Source organism: Metopolophium dirhodum, chromosome 1 (assembly GCF_019925205.1).
Source record: "Metopolophium dirhodum isolate CAU chromosome 1, ASM1992520v1, whole genome shotgun sequence".
In the NCBI taxonomy this organism is placed as follows: domain Eukaryota; kingdom Metazoa; phylum Arthropoda; class Insecta; order Hemiptera; family Aphididae; genus Metopolophium; species Metopolophium dirhodum.
The window spans coordinates 66441193-66460479 of NC_083560.1; the positions used below are offsets into that span (position 1 = coordinate 66441193).

Sequence of the window (19287 nt, forward strand, 5' to 3'; positions counted from 1 at the left end):
ATTAATATTGAATTTATTGAACCATATAATAATATGTCTAATATCTATAACCACACATTTTTATCGGTAGTAACTATAGTAAAGTAATAACATCATCGTTTAAGCTTTAGAACACGCTCTAATTAATGCATTAATTCACCGTATTATTAGCGCGGGTTAAACATTATCCAAAGGTTAAAGTAAAAACGGAAACGCGTGTGTATGAAAATTATTTAAAAACATCAAGCGCTAGTATTGTAGTGCTTATTTATGTAAATTGTATTAGTTTTGAAAATTATTGCTTTAACAAGCTCCGTGAAATTGAATGAACAAAAATGTAATATTATTCATTTAATGAATGTTTAATATAGGTATTAGGTATAGTGTCACCGATGGGCGACAAAAGTTTCAATTGTATATATTATTTACCCTGTTCAGGCATTTGCTTATATTATATTCTTCTCTATAGAATATTCATAAATAGGGGGGGGGGGAATGTGTGAATCAAATAAATATGAACGTAATAGGTATATAATAATTTTAAAAAATACTTATTTTTATTTTTCAAACATGGATAAATATTATGATTTTTAAATATTTTTTTTTTTTTGGTTGAGGCTTCTACAACTGAGGTCATTAGCCTGTGGAACTGTGGGGGAGGGTACTGTTGGTTTTGAACACGTGTGTTTGTTTTTGGCAGAATTTTTAAGTGATGGGCATCCGTAGGTATCTGTCATGCCTGAATGGGGGGTAGCGGCCTCTCTCTCCGGACACTGTAACTGCCCGAAGAAAAATGCCACCCACGACCGAGTTCGAACCGGTGACGGTGCCGATTTTTAAATATGTATTACCTAAATATGCATAAATATATCTTAAGTTTAAGCATTTTATTATCATGCTCGGTGTTATTGGCATAAATTAAAAAATAATCGTCCCCCATACTAATTAGTGTACCTTCGATTAAAAATGAAAAAAAAATCGTGTTACTCGTTTTGTTGTACCAATATTATTTGTCGTTAAACGATTATTATAATTGCATTACATTTTGACTGTTGGATAAAATAAATAAATATCTTATAATATCTAAACTGTCTCAATAAAATTGTTTAATCTGCAATAGTTACAAGTATGATAATTATGGCCTTTTGCCAGACTATGAGGTGGGGACTACATTTACGGGTGTACCTAATATTACCAGTAATTGTTCTGGGTCAAATTTACAAATATAATATGACGAAATATTATATGATCACAATCACACAAAAATTTAATTCATAATACTATATTAAATAATTAATTTAATTATATTATATTACTTTTAATCATACATTTTATTTAAAATGTATTAAATATTTAAATATCACTTCATATACAACATACATAATATAATTAAATAATATGATAATCTCTATTCGATTGTTATTTTGTGATATTTCCTAATTGATTATTCAATTAAATCAAGCTATTTGGTAATGATTTGTAGTTACACCTACGTCATCATGTTAAATATATTTATTTTAAATTAATAGAAATCAAATTACGTCCATTTATTATTAAATTACACAAGGAGTATCTAGAATACATTTTTTTAAGTATACATGTGAGTATGTGACTGCCAGTATGGTGGTATTATGTTTCAAATGATCAATGTCAAAATAAATTATTATATCATTTTGTCATGTGGATAGAGTAAAACTAAATTAATTAAAATATCCATTTCGAAATAAGATGCTTCGGAGACCGAAGTATTTGTCAAAATAAATAATATTCAGTCGATTTTATGAAAGTAAAATTATTGTACTTAGTATATGCACTTAATATTATTTATTACTTATGTACATTACTTATATAAGTATAATTAAACAAAAATAATATTTTAAAAGTTTCATAATTCGGCTACAACACATTTAGACAAAGGTTTGGGCATTAACTGAACTAGTTGCTTAATTTAATTTTTCATTAAGGGGACGTCACACAAATATACAACAAAGCAAAAACTGTTTTTTGCGGGATAATTTTACCTCCTCTGTAGGTATTAATAGTATAATTAAAAAAATTCCACAACGCTTAGGGAAGAACTTTATATATTTCGAAGTGTTTTTTTTTTTTTAATAGCACTTATCAATAATTTTTAATAACTAAATGAAAAAAAGTTATGTTCTTAAACTTTAAATGTATTTATGATATCCTAATAATAAAAACACTACGACCCAGATAAAGTTTATTCCCTATACGTTATAGAATTTTGGTAATTCTACTATAAATACAGCTGGAGTAAAATTATTGTCCCTCAAAAATAGTTGTTTCTATGTTGTACATTTGTAAGGTGGAAACAACACAAGCGAGTGTGGCGTACTTAAGACCTGAATCAATTTAATTGGCCGTCGAAATATTATCATCTGATCCAACAAATAAACAAGTTAAAATGTAAACGGATTTTGAAATGGTTTTATTATACCTTCATTAATTTATTTCTGTATACCTGCACAGTATTAAATAAACCATCTAACATGTTTCTTGATAAAATAATATTATATACCTCTATAGTATAGGTAGACACAAAATACTCATTACCTATGTGATCCATATGAAATACCTTAACCTAACCTTCCTTTCAATCGAAAGAAGACACTGACACCGTGCAAGACACTGACACCGTGCCACACCCTGTATACACTATTCATATATATATATATATATATATATATATATTATACAGTAAAATATTACATTCCATGCGTTTTTAGTGCCGAACAATATTATATATGAAGTTTTTTTTATCCGTTCAAAACGAGACGCTTTTAGGACGTTCTTAAAACATTACTATATAATTGTATATTATATAATATATAAAATATGTCTACTACAAATATTTTTTATTGAAAAACGTGTTTGACTGGTTTAAGGGCTTAAGGGTTTGCGTCGTAGTCACTATATTTGTCGTATAAACGATGAACCTACGATGGCTAAAAGGAGATAATATGGAAACAATATTATAGAGACAGAGGTTATCACGCTGCGAGGGTAATAATAATAAAAATAAAAACGACAAGAAAATGCGTAGTTACAAGAGTATATAATATTATATTATAAACGCAGAGACCTGAGATCGGCAGCTGAAACGTCGTAATGTGAGGGGTGAGCGTTTACGACCCTAAAAACCGGCGACGAAGACCACACATACCGAGGTCGGCTGGATACACACATACCATAGACCCGATGATCTTAAGGGGACGGGTGTGTTTTGAGGTGGCGCAGTAATGTGGTGTCGAACGACGAGCGACGATGTACAGTGTAATATATTTTGGCCATCATTGATTTGTCGACTTGTCGAGGGTGAATCATAGGTACCGCCGCCAAAAATGGCAGGGAAACGTTCGCGGAGTTCTCCGGGTCATTATTTCGGGGGAAACGAGGGTCGGCTGTTTGCTGTTTGTGAGTACGGGTTCAATCTCCAGCGCACTAGATTCCTATCATATCCTGCAGTTTATATAAAAACAACTCTATATATATTGTAATATAATATAAAATATTATTAATAATAAGAACGGTTCAGAAAAAAGAAATTCTATTTAATAACCATTATTATTATTTTTTTATTTTTATTTAGGTTTTTTAAGACTTCGACGACTGAGGTTATTAGCCTATAATGCTGATTGGGTTGGGTCGTTTGGTACGGTCTGTTAGGAACATGTGTATGTGTGGCAATGTTTTTGCGCACTACGAGTACGGGTGGTCACCCAACCGAGAACTAGTGGCAGCGGCCGATACTTACTCTCAATCACGTCGCGTGATTGATTTCTGCCACTGCGCCGCGCCGAGCCACAATTACCATTATTATTTAGCCTTTATTATACTAAGTACAATTTTATGAAATATTTATATTGCTATTATATTAATTAATTAAATTTTAAATTATTATATTAATACGGTAGGTCGAATTAATTTCTGCCATAAACGTTGCATTTTTTTTGTTTTGTTATTATTATATGTAAAAGTTATAATATTTATATAATATATTAATATAGGTACCTGCCGAAGAACAGTGTGATTTGATTCACGGTTTTTAGTATGTTCAAGCCTTAGCTATAAAAGTTAAACATTTTTTATATTTTTAACTATAAAATAATTTGCAAATAACAATAATTACTAACTACCTAATAACCTACTAAAGTTGATTTAAATGTAAACATTTAAATTCTACCTATTTATACAAAACTTGTGATTTTTAAATATTGTATGAGAATCATTTGCTGAAATCTTTTATTCTTGACAAAGTACTGAAATATACGTTAATTTAATATACTAGAGTTTCAATATCATTGGATTAATTTTTTTTTTAAACAGTTTTATGCCTACAGTTGGAGAAGTTTAAAAATATGTTATTATATAAAATGGTACTCATTATTTTATGCTGATTCCTAACTATAGTCCCGCAAAATGTTAAATATTGAAATACGTTGTGTGTTGTATACAAATTATAACCGTAAGGTAATATTTATGTACCTATAACATACTTTTATTATTGGTTGCGTTTATTTATCATTGTGAAATATTATTTAAATTTCTAATTTCTTAAATATAATATATTGTTTTTATGTCGTTCCAGAAAACTACTAACATATTTAATTAAATATAAAACAAAAAACGCCATAGAATTTACGTTTTGCATCTATTATATTATTTGTGTTGTTTCATAATTTTATTTCATACTTTAATGCAATATTCAAAAACAGAAAATCTATGATAATTTCTATTTAGTTAAGTTATAAATTATCAGCCTTATGAATGTAATATACTGAACTACAATATTGATTCTGTCAAATAGTGTCCTAAACTATGTTTACATGATCGTATTCTAAAAATATTTATCTTAATAACTAATAACTAATAATAACTAATAATTAATTACTTACATACTAAAAAGTAGAAACAAATATTGATATTTGCCTTATTAACAATTAATACTTTATATGACATCATAATCATAATGGCAGTATTTAATTATAACTTAGAGTTTACTATAGTTTTCTAGTGGGTAGCATAAAAGTTGAATACATATACATAAAATAATATAGATTATTGTAATGAAGATGAATTATTATTATATATATTGTAAAACAATATAGGTTAGGTCAAAATGGAGACATTTATGAAACATTTTTGAGCTTAATTTTATATTTATAATTTATAATTTAAAACATAACATAATATTATATTATAACTAGGATTTGAGTCTAACCTTTTTTGTAGTTGTTATTTTTGTTCTTGATACATTTTTTTTTTGCACATACGCTCCTTCAATTCTTTTTTTTTTCTTTCCTTTCCATAGAAAGTTTTTTAATTTTAGGTTGTGGTATTTTCCGATGTTTTTCAAAATAATTAATATTTTTTCTGGCCCGTCTACTCGTTCTGGTGATTGGTTCATTTACGTCCAATACAAGGGCACCACTGTTGTCGTTATTATCCAAGTCTAAGAAGAACATAAAATATAGTTAGAAACAAAATTATTATATTATTCGTATTATCGATGAACAAAAACAGTAATAGGTACTTTACATTTTTTATTAATTTCGTCATTGACTTGTGGTCCATCAAATTTAACTGTTGTATTTAAATTTCTCTTGTCGTTCTCATCCAAATCACTCTCATTGTGTATTTGGAAAGTTTCATTCCATTCTTTTATTCCAACAGAAATATTATCATCATCCGAATCTTCAAAACTTATTCCATTACTATCATCTGAACTATCATAATATTTAATCTCTTCAATTAATTGATCCGAGAGTTTTTTTTTTACTGTTACAGAATCTTCAAAACTTCCTTCATTACTATCATCTGAACTATCATAATATTTAATCTCTTCAATTAATTGATCTGAGAGTTTTTTTAGGACTGTTACAGACGGTTCAGGGTTTATTACTTGAATTTTAGGTTTAGTGTCATAATTCAAATGAGATTTTTCTATATCATTTGAAACTGATTTGATTTTAGATTTTAAATATGTATCATCAGTACATTCTATACGTTGAAGACGTTTTTGTCGATGCCATTTAATATTCAATCTCATTTGTGTTTTTCTATCATTGTTTGACATTTTCAATTAATACTGAAGAAATACAAAAAAAATATATTAGAAAAACTATTTGGTATTTATCACTTAAAATAAATTATATGTAAGTTTAATGTTTTAGATTTTAAGCATTTTTTTCAATATAATATAGTATATAACTTATTGTAATATATTATTTAGGTAGGTACCTATATATTGAGATAAGTAAACTAGGTATTACCAGCTATAGTCTTATAAATGAATAAATTAATAAAACACATAGTGGGTAGTATAGTTTCATGTCATATCATGGAGTTATGAGGTATATAATTAATAACATTATATAAATAGGTAGGTAAAGACTGCAATAAATATTTTTATAAATATTCAAGATACTTATTGACAGATTTCTGTAATTTGATACAATAATACGAAAAGGCGACGTTAAACCAGCCCGAGCACCCTTTGTCACCTCAATCGTGGAAACACCCGGACGGTTCCCAACACTTAGGCACCTAGGCACCTAGTCGTTGTAAAAAGATTCCAGGATATTTGCGGTTGGCAAGTTTTTCGTGCTATTTGCGGTCAATTTATTTCTATTTACCTGGTGCTATATATAATATTATATACTAAACTAGCTGATCCCGCTGGCACTTCGTTGCCCGTTAAATGTACCAATTCTATATTACTCAAACTTTGTTCAATTCGTTATTTAATATTCGGCGTATGGTGTATGGTGTATGGTGTATCTTAACTTTTCTGTTGCCCGGGATAAAAGTTCTGATTCGCGGCAGTACATTATCAGGTAGGCAATCTACCTGCGGTAGATCGCGGACCCCGGCGTGCTGTTTGTACGTAAGTGTACGATTTAACTCTAAAGTATCAAAATTGTAGTACTAAGTTTGTCGTTTTTACTTAATTCCACATACGGAGGATTTATATAATCAATTAATGCAAAAGCCTAACGCAACCGTACTGAAATCCGATGAATAAAAAAAAAAACAAATTTAACACTTTTTATAATTAGCCTATCTTTTCCCCAGATGTCTAATCTACACACAAACATTCATTTTTATCTATACTTATATATAAAATGATAGCCATAACTCCGGAACCACTTATCCCACAGCGTAAAAACTTCACAGAAACTATCTACATATCAATCTTAATATATCCTGAAATTTTCATCGAAATCGGTTCGGAAATTGAAGCGAACAAAAATAGCGATACAAATTATATTATTATCTCGATTATCACATATTATTAGTATTGTACGCATTCCGCGTACGACGTCGATAAATAACAGATTATTAATAGATAATAATAATAACCTTTTCGCGTTATCGCATGGAAACACACGCACGCACGTCGTACGCTGAAACCGCGCGCGCGAAACATCGTACTAACTTAAGAGACCATAACTCCGGAACCACATATCGCACAGCGTACAAACTTCACAGAAACCATCTACATATCAATCTTAATATGCCCTGAAATTTTTATCGAAATCGGTTCGGTGGATCTTGAGCTATACGATTTATTTAAAATGTACACTTATTTTTATATATATAGAAGGTTTGATATATTTATTATATCTGTATATTTTATTATTATTTATTCGACAACATCATCGCTCAGTTTTTAAAAAATACTGCCACTCCTAAGCCTGGAAAAGTGTGAAGGAAGTTTAAATACAACTAAATATATACTTATTAGCACAAAATAAGTATACAATATATATTATTTATAGCACCCACATTTTATAGTTAGGAAGATAGAAATAAACTGACCATAAATAGCACGAAAAAGGTGCCGACCCCAAATGTCCTGACCACATCGGTGCCGACACCGCTCGGACTAGATCGCCTCTGAACGCCGCTGACCAAATCGACCCAGGACCGAGCTAACGAAACGTAGGCAAACGGTTGATATAGAACACAGGCTCTCAAACTTATTTAATCCAGGCGGGTGGTAATTTGAATCGAGAACAGTAAAGACTAATGATATTCGAGGCCGGAGGCTAACTAGTCGGGCCGATAAATAATGGGAGAAATATACCTCAAGACTGGCAGGCGTAAGCTGGGTTGAGAAGATGATTGAAGACGATAAAATACTCGAATCTGCATTAAGCATTTTATATCTTTGGAATGTAAACATCCACTGAGTACCGAGTGCTCCATACTAGCCACGCTTAGAAAAATCGTACTTAGGGCCATGTAGAGTTAATACACCGGTGTACGGGTTGTATATTTTCACTATGTGTTAATAAACGATGCTGCATGGGAGCTAAGCAATGTGCAAACAGTTCAGCCCAAGTGCGGCGGTGTCACAAGGAAAAAAGGTACCTAGGTAGGTAGTATAATAATAAATAAACCATAGTACAAGAAATAAAAAAATATGCTCAACACGAACCGTGCGTCTTCATCCCAGTTCGAGCATGTACATCGCCTTGTATTTTTGTGTATACTACATTCAGCATTGCATAGCATTAAATGTATAGGTACATGTGACGTCAACTTAAGTTAATTGTTGGTTGCATATTATATAAATTATACATTGCCCCTTAAAAAAACATGCGCAGTCTTATCATTAAGCATATATACTTATTATTTCTTATACTATGCCACTATGGTAATAATATGGTATAAATAACAAATAATTAAATTACCTACGTATATCAAGGGCCATAATATGTTAGGTACCTACTTTTTATGCCAATATATATTTCGACGGGTATGAGATAATATTATTATTATTATAAATTAATGTATAATAATAAATAATAATTAATTTAATGAATTACGTACAGCGCGGTCGTAAAAGCGCGCGGCGGCTTAATCATTCGGGGATATAATTATAATATTATGATTGTTATTTGTTGACAATACAATGCATATGTGTCACTTACCTTCCGCGTAAACGGTTCCGGTAGGAGGCTGTTATCGTATCAGCAGTGGTGGCGCGAAAGCCTAAAACTGACGGGACTACGGAAACGAAAACTAAAAACTGAAAAACCAGAAGTTTGTGGCAATATAAAATATGCAACAGCTAGAATAATAATTATATTTCATCGGTGCAGCTGTTTGTCACGTGTGGGTAATATTCGGCGGCGGAACGGATAAGTAGCGTCAGAGGTGTCTCAACGGCAACCGCAATAGTGAGACTGTACGTGAGGGAGATCGACGTGCTACTGCTAATAGTTGTGTTAGGGCGATAAGGAACGAAAACTAAATCAGACGGCAGTGGCATCATAATATCAGTGTTCAATAGTGAGGGGGGGCAACAGTTTAAACCAGCCCAGGTATTAACATAAAAAAAAACCACTCACTAGCACTTGTCTACTTATATATTTTTATCAGATTACTATGTCCACCTCAAATATTGTACCTATAATTATATTAAATCATTAATAAACAAGAGTACCGATCGATTGTTGTTTTTTAGAATTTGTATTAATCTTAGACTTTAGAAATAAAACTATATGGGATTATGATATTAATTATTACTATTGTTGTATATAGGTACCACAATAATAATAATATGTTCCTTTTCCAAGTCTTTTTACTTATTTACTGTATAATAATAATGTGACAAACCTATAATCACTTAAGCTTTGTCTATATGTATTTAACATTTTACTTTAGTGTAGCTAAATCTAGTTTAGCTTAAAACGCATCATATACATTTGTTTAACAACTTTAATTGTACTTACTACTAATTATTGACTACTGTACATATCTATAATATATATATTTTTTTGAACAATTAATTGAACTGTTTAGAAACTCAAATTTCATCAACATGAGGCATAACCTCAGTGGTGAATTGTGCCAAACTTTATATTTACACTTTTTGTATTCAACATAATATGTATAGTCCTTTTTGGCTAATAAACTATCTTATCTTATCTTATTATTCACAAAATACACACACACACACACATACACACCAACAGTGTTGTAAAGTATTTGAGTAAAAATATACAAATAGTTTTTCCTCATTGAATACTTTTTTAAATACTTATTATTTTTAAGTATTTGAATGGTATTTTAAATACTTTTTTTCATCTTTTAATTATTAATTTGTTTTTATTTATAAATCTTGTTTAGTAAAAATACCGTGCGTCGTGGTTATCCTTCAACATTATAACAATATTATATTATATATTTATCATTTATGGACAATTTGATATGATATCAATTTTCGTCGATTACTTAATTGCTTAATTAAATGTTTTTTTTTTCTCCAGGAACCAGTTTATCGTCGACGCGATCGAGATGGTATATCGGTACCAATATTAGCTTATGAAGTCAATAACAATAATATATATATGCAATAAGCTTCTGCTTACCAGCTATGAGCTATTTTACTTTATAATTATTTAACTATACGAAAATATTATTACTAATTATTAGTACTACATATTTACCAAGAAAATGGTTATCAATTATCATTATCGTTTATCGTCGACGACGATCGATGACGCCATGATGGTATGGGATATCCAAATACATAAAGCTTTAAATTAATATACAACTCTCTGTAGAAAAAAGTTCATTGTTATAATGCAACTATCACTAAAACAGAACTACCATGACTGATTAGCATTTTGATTATTGAACGAATCATGTTTTTAAAATTCAATAAACAAATTTTGGATTATAACAGATTATTTCAGAACTAAATATAATTTATTTTTTTTTTATTTGAAGATTATTTGAGATAAATATTTGGCTATTACTCAAATACTTTACTAATTATAGTATTTGGGTGGTATTTTAAATACTTTATTTTAAAAGTATTTGAGTAATAATTACTTAAATACTTTTTAAATGTATTTTTTACAACACTGCATACCAACTTTCATGCACGTCTACGCATGTGTCTAAATATAAATATATTTCAGCTATTAATTAATATCTACCAATTTTATCATACTATAAAATTTAAAAGCATATTTGGATATATTTTCTTATGAAAATTATTTTAAGATTTTTTTAGAGCTAACAACCCTTTTAGTGCTAATTATTATTTATGATGTTGATTTCACTGAATTTGTATTTATTATATACGGTATGAATCCTTTATAATTTATTATGGCTTGTGACTAAAATGTAAACTTTTTTCAGGTTAATTAAGTTGCATGATTTATCATGGTCAGTGCGTGGTAATCTGAAGAATATTTTTGATTCGAGCACTTTACGATTAACATTTATTTTGTAAATTTTTTTAAATATTCATCGTCTAATATACCTAATTTATTGTTGAAAATAGACGTTAATATTACAGTTATAATTAATAGCTGGTAGGTACTTACCACTGCAGGCACAGATCGTGATGTGATATTCACGTAATACGCTATACCGTATATATATATCTCCGTTAGCGTATCGACGAACAGAAATCGGACGCTGATATTTGTTTGAATTGTATAACAAAAACGACACATCATATAGGTGAATAATAAAAATATATAGAATAATTGTAATTTAAAGAATACCTGACTACTTGGTGCAAGATGATTGAAAAATAATAGTTTATAAAAAGTAATTAATATTTTGTGTTTACCCTACCTACAAAGTAAAATATTGAAAAGTACAGTGGAACCTCGATAAGTCAAACCTCGATAAATCGAAAACCTTGATAAGTCGAAAAAATTGCATTTCCCTTGAATTTCGACTTATCGAGGTTCCACTGTACTTTCAAAAAAATGATTCTTATGATTCTCACAGTTCTTAAATTATTATAAATTTTAAGTGCCGTAATTCGATAATGGTCAGTAGCTATAGGTAATACAAACATTTCCATAGCACCTTTATAGACTTTCAATACAACTTTACTAATCATAAATTATTCCAACGGTAAAATAAAAATACGGCCATATATGTATATGATAATTATTAATTTTGATATTAATGCTGCTTTTGATAGCAGGTACAACCATTTGCCCAAAACTCAGTAGCAAGAACACCTGTATTTCGTAAAGTTTGAAAGCACAAATGTTGAGTCTCTGCACAAATCCGCACAAACTATGCACAAAACAAAGCTCTTGGTTCCGTTTCAAAATTCAATAGCGGGAGTGCCAGGAAATGGTTCCGTCGTTAAGCTGTGTTATTATTTAACACATATTTTCTGGATATACGTATTTTTAAAGTATAGGCAAGTGACATCGGTTTTTATCTTATCAGTATCATAAAGTAAAAAATAAATTTATCTTGCTTTGCACAAAATAGATATTTTCTCTAAGCCTTTCATGTGCAAATTAGATATGAATTACAATAGTTAAGTTTGTAGATTACGGAAGTCATTTTTGGAGAATTCTTGAAGTACTTTTCCATAAAAAATCCTGACAATTTTACCTACATTACATGACTTTTACAGGATCAATTTTAATTATCTTACGAAAAAATGTACCTTGAAATGTTCACACATTATTATTTGTAAGATTATAAATATTCAATAGTATGATGGATATTATTTTAAATAATTGAAAATTAATAATTAGTATTTATCGAGAGAATGCGTGTTCTTAATTGTAGGCCAGTCATTAGTTCTCAAAATGTTTTATAATAATCACCTGATAATATTTACATCAACTAGCAATTTAATATATTGTTTACGTCTACTACATTTCTAATAGGCTGTATTACACACAGTATCATAGTAAATGTAATAAATATTATAATATATACCAATATACCGTATACTCTAGTAAGCGTTATATCATAAATTTTGTAGTGCGCTGTATTTATTCACATACCTACTACATGAACCACATATGCAATATACTAGAATACCATGGCTCCATACCAACTATTACCTTAGGTTAGGTTATTGAACGTTATAGTTGATATAGTTTTTTTAAACTCACGCTTATGACGTGAACTGGATTTTTATTATTTATATAATAAAAAACAAACCAGACAATATTGACAGACGACAGATAATTTCGGTAACGACCTGAATCAAGTTAACCAAGGGTCGACAAAATAATTGCATATCGTTGACATCTAGTATACACAGTGTTACACAGTATTACACGCCTATTATAAGACCGAAGAACCTACTTGTGAAGTCTGTATTATTATACAAATATTTACACATTTAATGTTTTTATTGATTTTATAAACAAAACGGTAGTATTTCAAATAAAAGTTTATTATATTTTGTATTACACATTGTGTTTTTTAAAATACATACCAAATGCATGCTGCAAATACATTATTATAAAGATATAAACCACGAAAAAATTTTAAGACATGAAGATAAAATTGAACAAAGTGTTCACGTTACTCAGAAAATTGACTTAAAATAAAAGGGATTATACACCCTCTTGAATTTATGTAATAAGTTTTTATACAGACTTAAATTGAATAAAGTATTCACGTTACTCGAAAAATTGACTTAAAATAAAAGGGATTATACACACTATTGAATTTATGTAATAAGTTTTTAAACAGGCATATTAAAACACACATAGATAGTCCCTATATAAATAATAATATAAATACTAAGTTACAAGTATACCTACTGTTTTATCTATTGTTTGACTCGGCCGTCAATCATAAACTACCTATCCCTAACACGCAGTGCTCGAATTAATGGTGGGGGGGACCGTGTACATAAGTAATAAACTAACTAAGTACTATCAGAAATTATAGCTTAGCACTAATATTTTTTTTTAATTGTACTTTTAGTACGGTAAATAGTAAATACTAAATACTAAATCTTAATATTATTATTATTTTTTTTTTTATCAAGTTTCACGAAGTACTCGATATCATTTTTATTTATAGTGGGTGATATCTTATTGATTTTTTGCCATTAATAATAACAATAAATTGTCAGGTGACCTACACTGATATGGATCTGTGCATTTATATGGTTTATGTTATATGCAGTTATCATTGATCGTGATTTTTATAATTTTATAAAGTAAAGTATACCTAATAAATAATAGTAATAACCTATAATCGTTTTAATTGATTATTTACTATAAAAGTAATTACGATTAAATTAGTTTTGGATAATACAACACGTAAATATTAATAAATTTTAATATGAAAAGAGTGATACGGAACTACGTGATGTAAGAACAGACAGGAACGCTCAAATTGTACAATAGTAAACAGGGTACTCATTTTTGTTAACGTATATTGGTACTTATATGTATTTTATTTTGCCAATAATTCGAGCACTGCCTACACAATAATGGATTTATACTTTCAGTGATTAAATGTAAACCTTTAATTTGCCCAATTTCGAGTCACCACACACGACGCAATAGATCTCGTCCTCTTCCACAGCATCCGCTCTCGGACATCGATTGACGTTGTTCGGGACACATGACTCTACCAAGTGGCCACACGGCAGGTTCATAAAATGATTTCCACCCACGCAATCTGGCTGCTTCCAGAACGAACCGTCGGGCTCAAATTTAGGCATCATGTAGCCAGTGATCATCAATCTGCAGAGAGGGCATTCACGAATTGCAAACGAACAATCCACGCAGGTAGCAATATGTAAACACGACATCAGAGCGACGGAGCGCCGTGCGTTGCAGCACACAGAGCATAAAGGCACGGTGGTATCCGTCAAGGCCACTCGTATCTCCCTGTAATAATCAATAGTATACCTATATTGGCTAAATTTAATAAAATGTAGGAAAACATAATAGTTGTCCAAGCTGATTATGATGTAACAATTATATAGGTAGGTACCTAGTGCACAGCGGGATTATTAATATTACACAGGACGTATACTGATCATGTAGAGCCATTGATGTACAAATAATGTTTCTTTTTTACTTTATATTATATTATACATGTATTAGGCTTTGTAGACCACCGGATATATAGCATAATTATGTTTTATGTTATAAACATTTTACACATAATATTTAAAAAGGTAAGTAGGTGGGAAACGCTCAGCTGGCTGTACAATAGGTGTCTAAAGAGGTCACTGTAATGGATGTGTTAAATTGAACTCGATGATATAAAATCATTGTCTAAGAAAAATTATGCTGAGCTATAATATTACTAAGTATATCTTATGATATACTTGCTATTAAAGTAATTTATTTTCTATAGGACATTAGTAATACAGTAGGTTGGGTCGCTTTTGGTTTTTGGTGTAACCCTATAACAAATAACCGTAGATACATGAAATGTCCACTAGTTATTTATACTAGCATTTTCTATACACGATAACATTTTCAACAAATTTGGATTTGTTTTGAACTGTTTAGGAACATTTTTAATTTCCAATATTTTTAGTTTTTTTCTATGAATGTCAATAAAATGTTATTTGATGGGTAAAAAAGCTTGAAAATTTAATACAAGGCTCTTAATATACTATACAATGACATTTAAAAAACATTAAAATTCTATAGTCGTATCCATAAAGTTCAAATGTTGACCAAACACATAAAAATCACGAAAATGTGCAAATTATTTTGAGTTGGAAATTTATAACATTTTTTCTTTTTATATCTAAGATTAGAACATGTAATTAAAAATTCCTTATAAGTTTGTCTATCTTAATCAAAAAAAAAAAATGTCTACAAAAAAGTCAAATTATATTTTTATGAGCGTTTGAAGTTCATATTTTTACAACATTGGATATTCACTCGATTTCTCATATAGCGATTTTCTTATTTTGTTGTAATTCAAAAATGAATAACTGTAGATACATGAACATTTGACTGAATGTTTATATTCTTGTTTTCTATACAACCATAATATTTTGAAAATATTTTGACTCGTTTTGAGCTGGTTACGGACAATTTTAAATTTAAAAAAAAATTTAGTTTTTTTTTACTTTAAATTTCAATAAAAATTTATTTGAGCCAAAAAAAGTGAAAATTTAATATAAGGCTCCTGATATATTGTTACTTTAGTAGTTGGAAAATATTAAAAATACATCGGTACAATTTTTTTAAATAAGCATTTAAAGTTTGAATTTCAAAAAAATGTATGAAATTCACAATTTAATAATTATATTGTATTTTAAAAAATGTATAAAATGTTCAACTTAAAAAACATAAGTACTGAAAATTTAAATCAAGGTTCCATATAAATAGGTTATAATATATAAATATTACATTATTCACAATTATATCATTAAATTACAATTACAGTTTTAACAAACATAATTTATAATACTCGCATTTTTTTGTACAAAATAATTGCAATGTGTATATAACTAAGATACTATATTTTGACACGTCATGACGTGTGCTGTATAGTGTACCAGTGTGTAGTATACAAATTCATATCACTAAGCAACAGAGGACTTTAACGCTGACCGCCCACTTACGCGCGCATCCACCCCCTTCATACCTATGTTACGTTTTGATCATTGTATACATTGGATAATCAATTATCTGGACCATGTGCAAAACCATGTATGTTATGCGCCCATATGCGGCATAATACTATTTATCTCCCCCCTCCATACAAGTTACTGTAAAACGTTAACATATCTACGTTATCTACTCACGTTTTTTTTTGTTTCGTCACTCCTTTGCGTAGGTCGAACAGTTCTCCCATAGGAGTAGTGTTTGGCTGCAAATCCCACTTAGGATCAATCACTGCTGTGGATAGCTCCATTTCGCTCCTCAGGCGTAAGTCGTACATCGATTCGCGTACCTGTCTAACGTATTCCCAACCCTTCTTCATCAATAAAAATATGCACGACGGCGACTTTAGGGCGTGGTACCTCCACGGGTCATCGAGAAATTCAGAGCTCAGAGTGACCTCAAGATGGCAACAAAAGCACGTAATTTTTCTATCACCAATTGAGATGAGTGCATGGTTATTGACCGATTTCTTCAAATCGCGCCATTTGGTCTGAGTGAACAACGTATGGTAACCGGCCTGAACCATCCTGTCCAACGCGCCTTTGTCCAAGCACAGGCGCTTGTGTGACTGCTGCATTACCATTTGCAACGAATCGAACCGGTTGTTCACAAATACGGAGTACGGCAGCTCGTCAAATTTTTTAGGTCGTACAATTAACATGCCCAGCTTCGTCAGCATGGTTTGAGCCACGGACTTGTACAGAAAGTTTTTGTACACTTCGCGGTCAGACTTTTTCCAAAAACTTATCAGTGGTTCGAGATATCTACAATCGATTACCATCTCGCAATTCCTCGCGTGCTGGCGCAACGATTCGTAAAGATTCAATCCCGATACCCGTATGGATTCTTCACATCGGATGCAATTGTATACAGAGTGTAACGCTTTTAGCTTGTCCATGCCGCACACGGCAATCAGTCCCACTATGTCCTTTTTGAACGTGTACTCGTTCTTCGTGTTGTGCGAGACGAAAGCGAACCGTCCGCCGTTGGACGGCATTGGCTCGCATTCAAAGTTTGCCGCGATGATGGTATGCAGCAGCGGTCCCGTTCCATGCACCTCCAACAGCCGCTCCACGTACGGACGCACGATATTTATGGGGAACGCAGACACTCGTTCGAAATTGGTCTCGTAGAAATCGTTTGCCCAGCACACGTCCACAAAAGTTCTGTGCAGGAACAATTGCGTGTATGAATAGAACACGTCGTCGAAACGATGGCGGTCATACTTATCGACTTCCTCGGACATCATCAAGCTCTATATATTATCCGCGGTGGTGACAAATGCACTATTAATACGTATTTGATACTGTACGATTGAATGTAACGGTACGATATCGGTTCAACTAGGCAGCCGGGTGGTGGTGGTGGTTGTGGTGGCGATGGTGACAATCTAAACGTATACAATTATTACAATTTAAGCACATTACCATAAACGTTCATAATATGATTTATTGATTTGTCTAATCATTAACTCAGGTACCACTACCTAATAATTCATATTTTAGTTGTCTTCGCTCAAACCACTGATAATATTTTATGATTATTGATAAAAGCGCGTATATAGTCGACATACCAATACAGGTAATATAGGTTAGAATATATATTTTTGCACACTCTGTACTAGAGATTTTTAAATAATGAGTGGTGGAATGATAAATTATATTTTTTGACATAGTGAATAATAAACCCGCGCCACGGACGTCGTCATGGTAAAGGGACACCGCAACCGTTACGGTTTGGTTTTGAAATAAGATTTATATTATTTACTGAACAATTATTGATGTTTTGATTTTCGTGAAAGTAAAAAATATAAAAACCTATAAAGTGTAAAATATTTTTAATTGAATTCTGTACGATGTGCAGAAAGATAAACTATATGTATAAGACAAAAATTAAAATATTATTTATAATATGTGTGTAAAAAATTATAGTAAATAATAGGTACATATTTATTCGTAACTACAGCTAATATAACGTAGGGTTAAATAAATTAGTAGTGCCGTTTGTACAGAAACTACGGATATCAGGATATCATTCCCGGCAATTATATTATAGATTTATTATTATATTTTAAATAGTCATATCTTATTTATTATATCATGCAGGTGAATATAATAATTTAATTTTTTTTTTATTATTTAATAAATAACGTATATTATTAATAATTAATTTAATGCCAGCTTAATATTTCTGTTTTTAAATATTTTGAAACGACTTATAATGTTATAGATTATTATTGTTAAAAGTAATAGATATTAAACAATGACCTCAATAGTATAATTGTATAATTTAATTGGTAAAAATAAAGTATTTTTCTGCATGAATAGTAGTATGTTTGTAAATAGTTAATCAATTAATATAAAAGTATAAAATACCTATTAAACGATATTATAATGTGTAGGTTACTATATCTATAATGTTACATAGTTAAAATGCTATGAGAGATAAATTTAAATTTAAAGCGAAGAGAAAAAAAAACCGGGTGTGGTTCTTGGGACCCCCGACAGAAGGGAATCTTTAAAGACGTATGTTACTAAATTCGTTTTTTTGACACTCTTTAATTAAAAATAAGCTTAAATGAAAAATCTTATAGTGAATTTCTAATGAACATACGAATGTAGTGCCTAATATTTAACTACACATAATTAGACTTAACATTTTGTGATTTTAATATAATAGAATGCATACTGTAATATAAAAACTTCTTTTTTAATTTTGGCTGTCGTGTGAAAAACTTACTGTCATTTATTATTATGAAAATTTTTTTTTTTGGTCCCGTGATCATTATTATAAATGATTTCTATTGTAAATCTGAAGTCATATAATAATATTGTAACAACGCAAAGGTATTATTGAACAGGTTACAACTACGCGAACTAAGCGCACCGCTCGTATT

General features: G+C 30.2%; 1 protein-coding gene across 1 annotated transcript; it reads right to left on the reverse strand.

Moving 5' to 3' along the window:
• Nucleotides 1-13524: 13524 nt before the first annotated feature.
• Nucleotides 13525-16659, reverse strand: LOC132937547 (uncharacterized). Its single transcript, XM_061004368.1, has 2 exons — nt 16532-16659; nt 13525-14645 (listed from the first exon to the last, which is right to left on the reverse strand). Exons 1-2 carry the CDS (start codon nt 16639-16641, stop codon nt 14264-14266), a joined length of 492 nt encoding a protein of 163 aa, XP_060860351.1. The 5' UTR covers nt 16642-16659; the 3' UTR covers nt 13525-14263.
• Between the last annotated feature and the right edge of the window lie 2628 nt (nt 16660-19287).

Coding starts and splice junctions, on each gene's coding strand:
- LOC132937547 (XM_061004368.1), bottom strand. CDS start 16,641: ATGGAGCTATCCACAGCAGTGATTGATCCTAAGTGGGATTTGCAGCCA. Junction 14,646..16,531: donor GTGACGAAACAAAAAAAAAC/GTGAGTAGATAA, acceptor TGATTATTACAG/GGAGATACGAGTGGCCTTGA.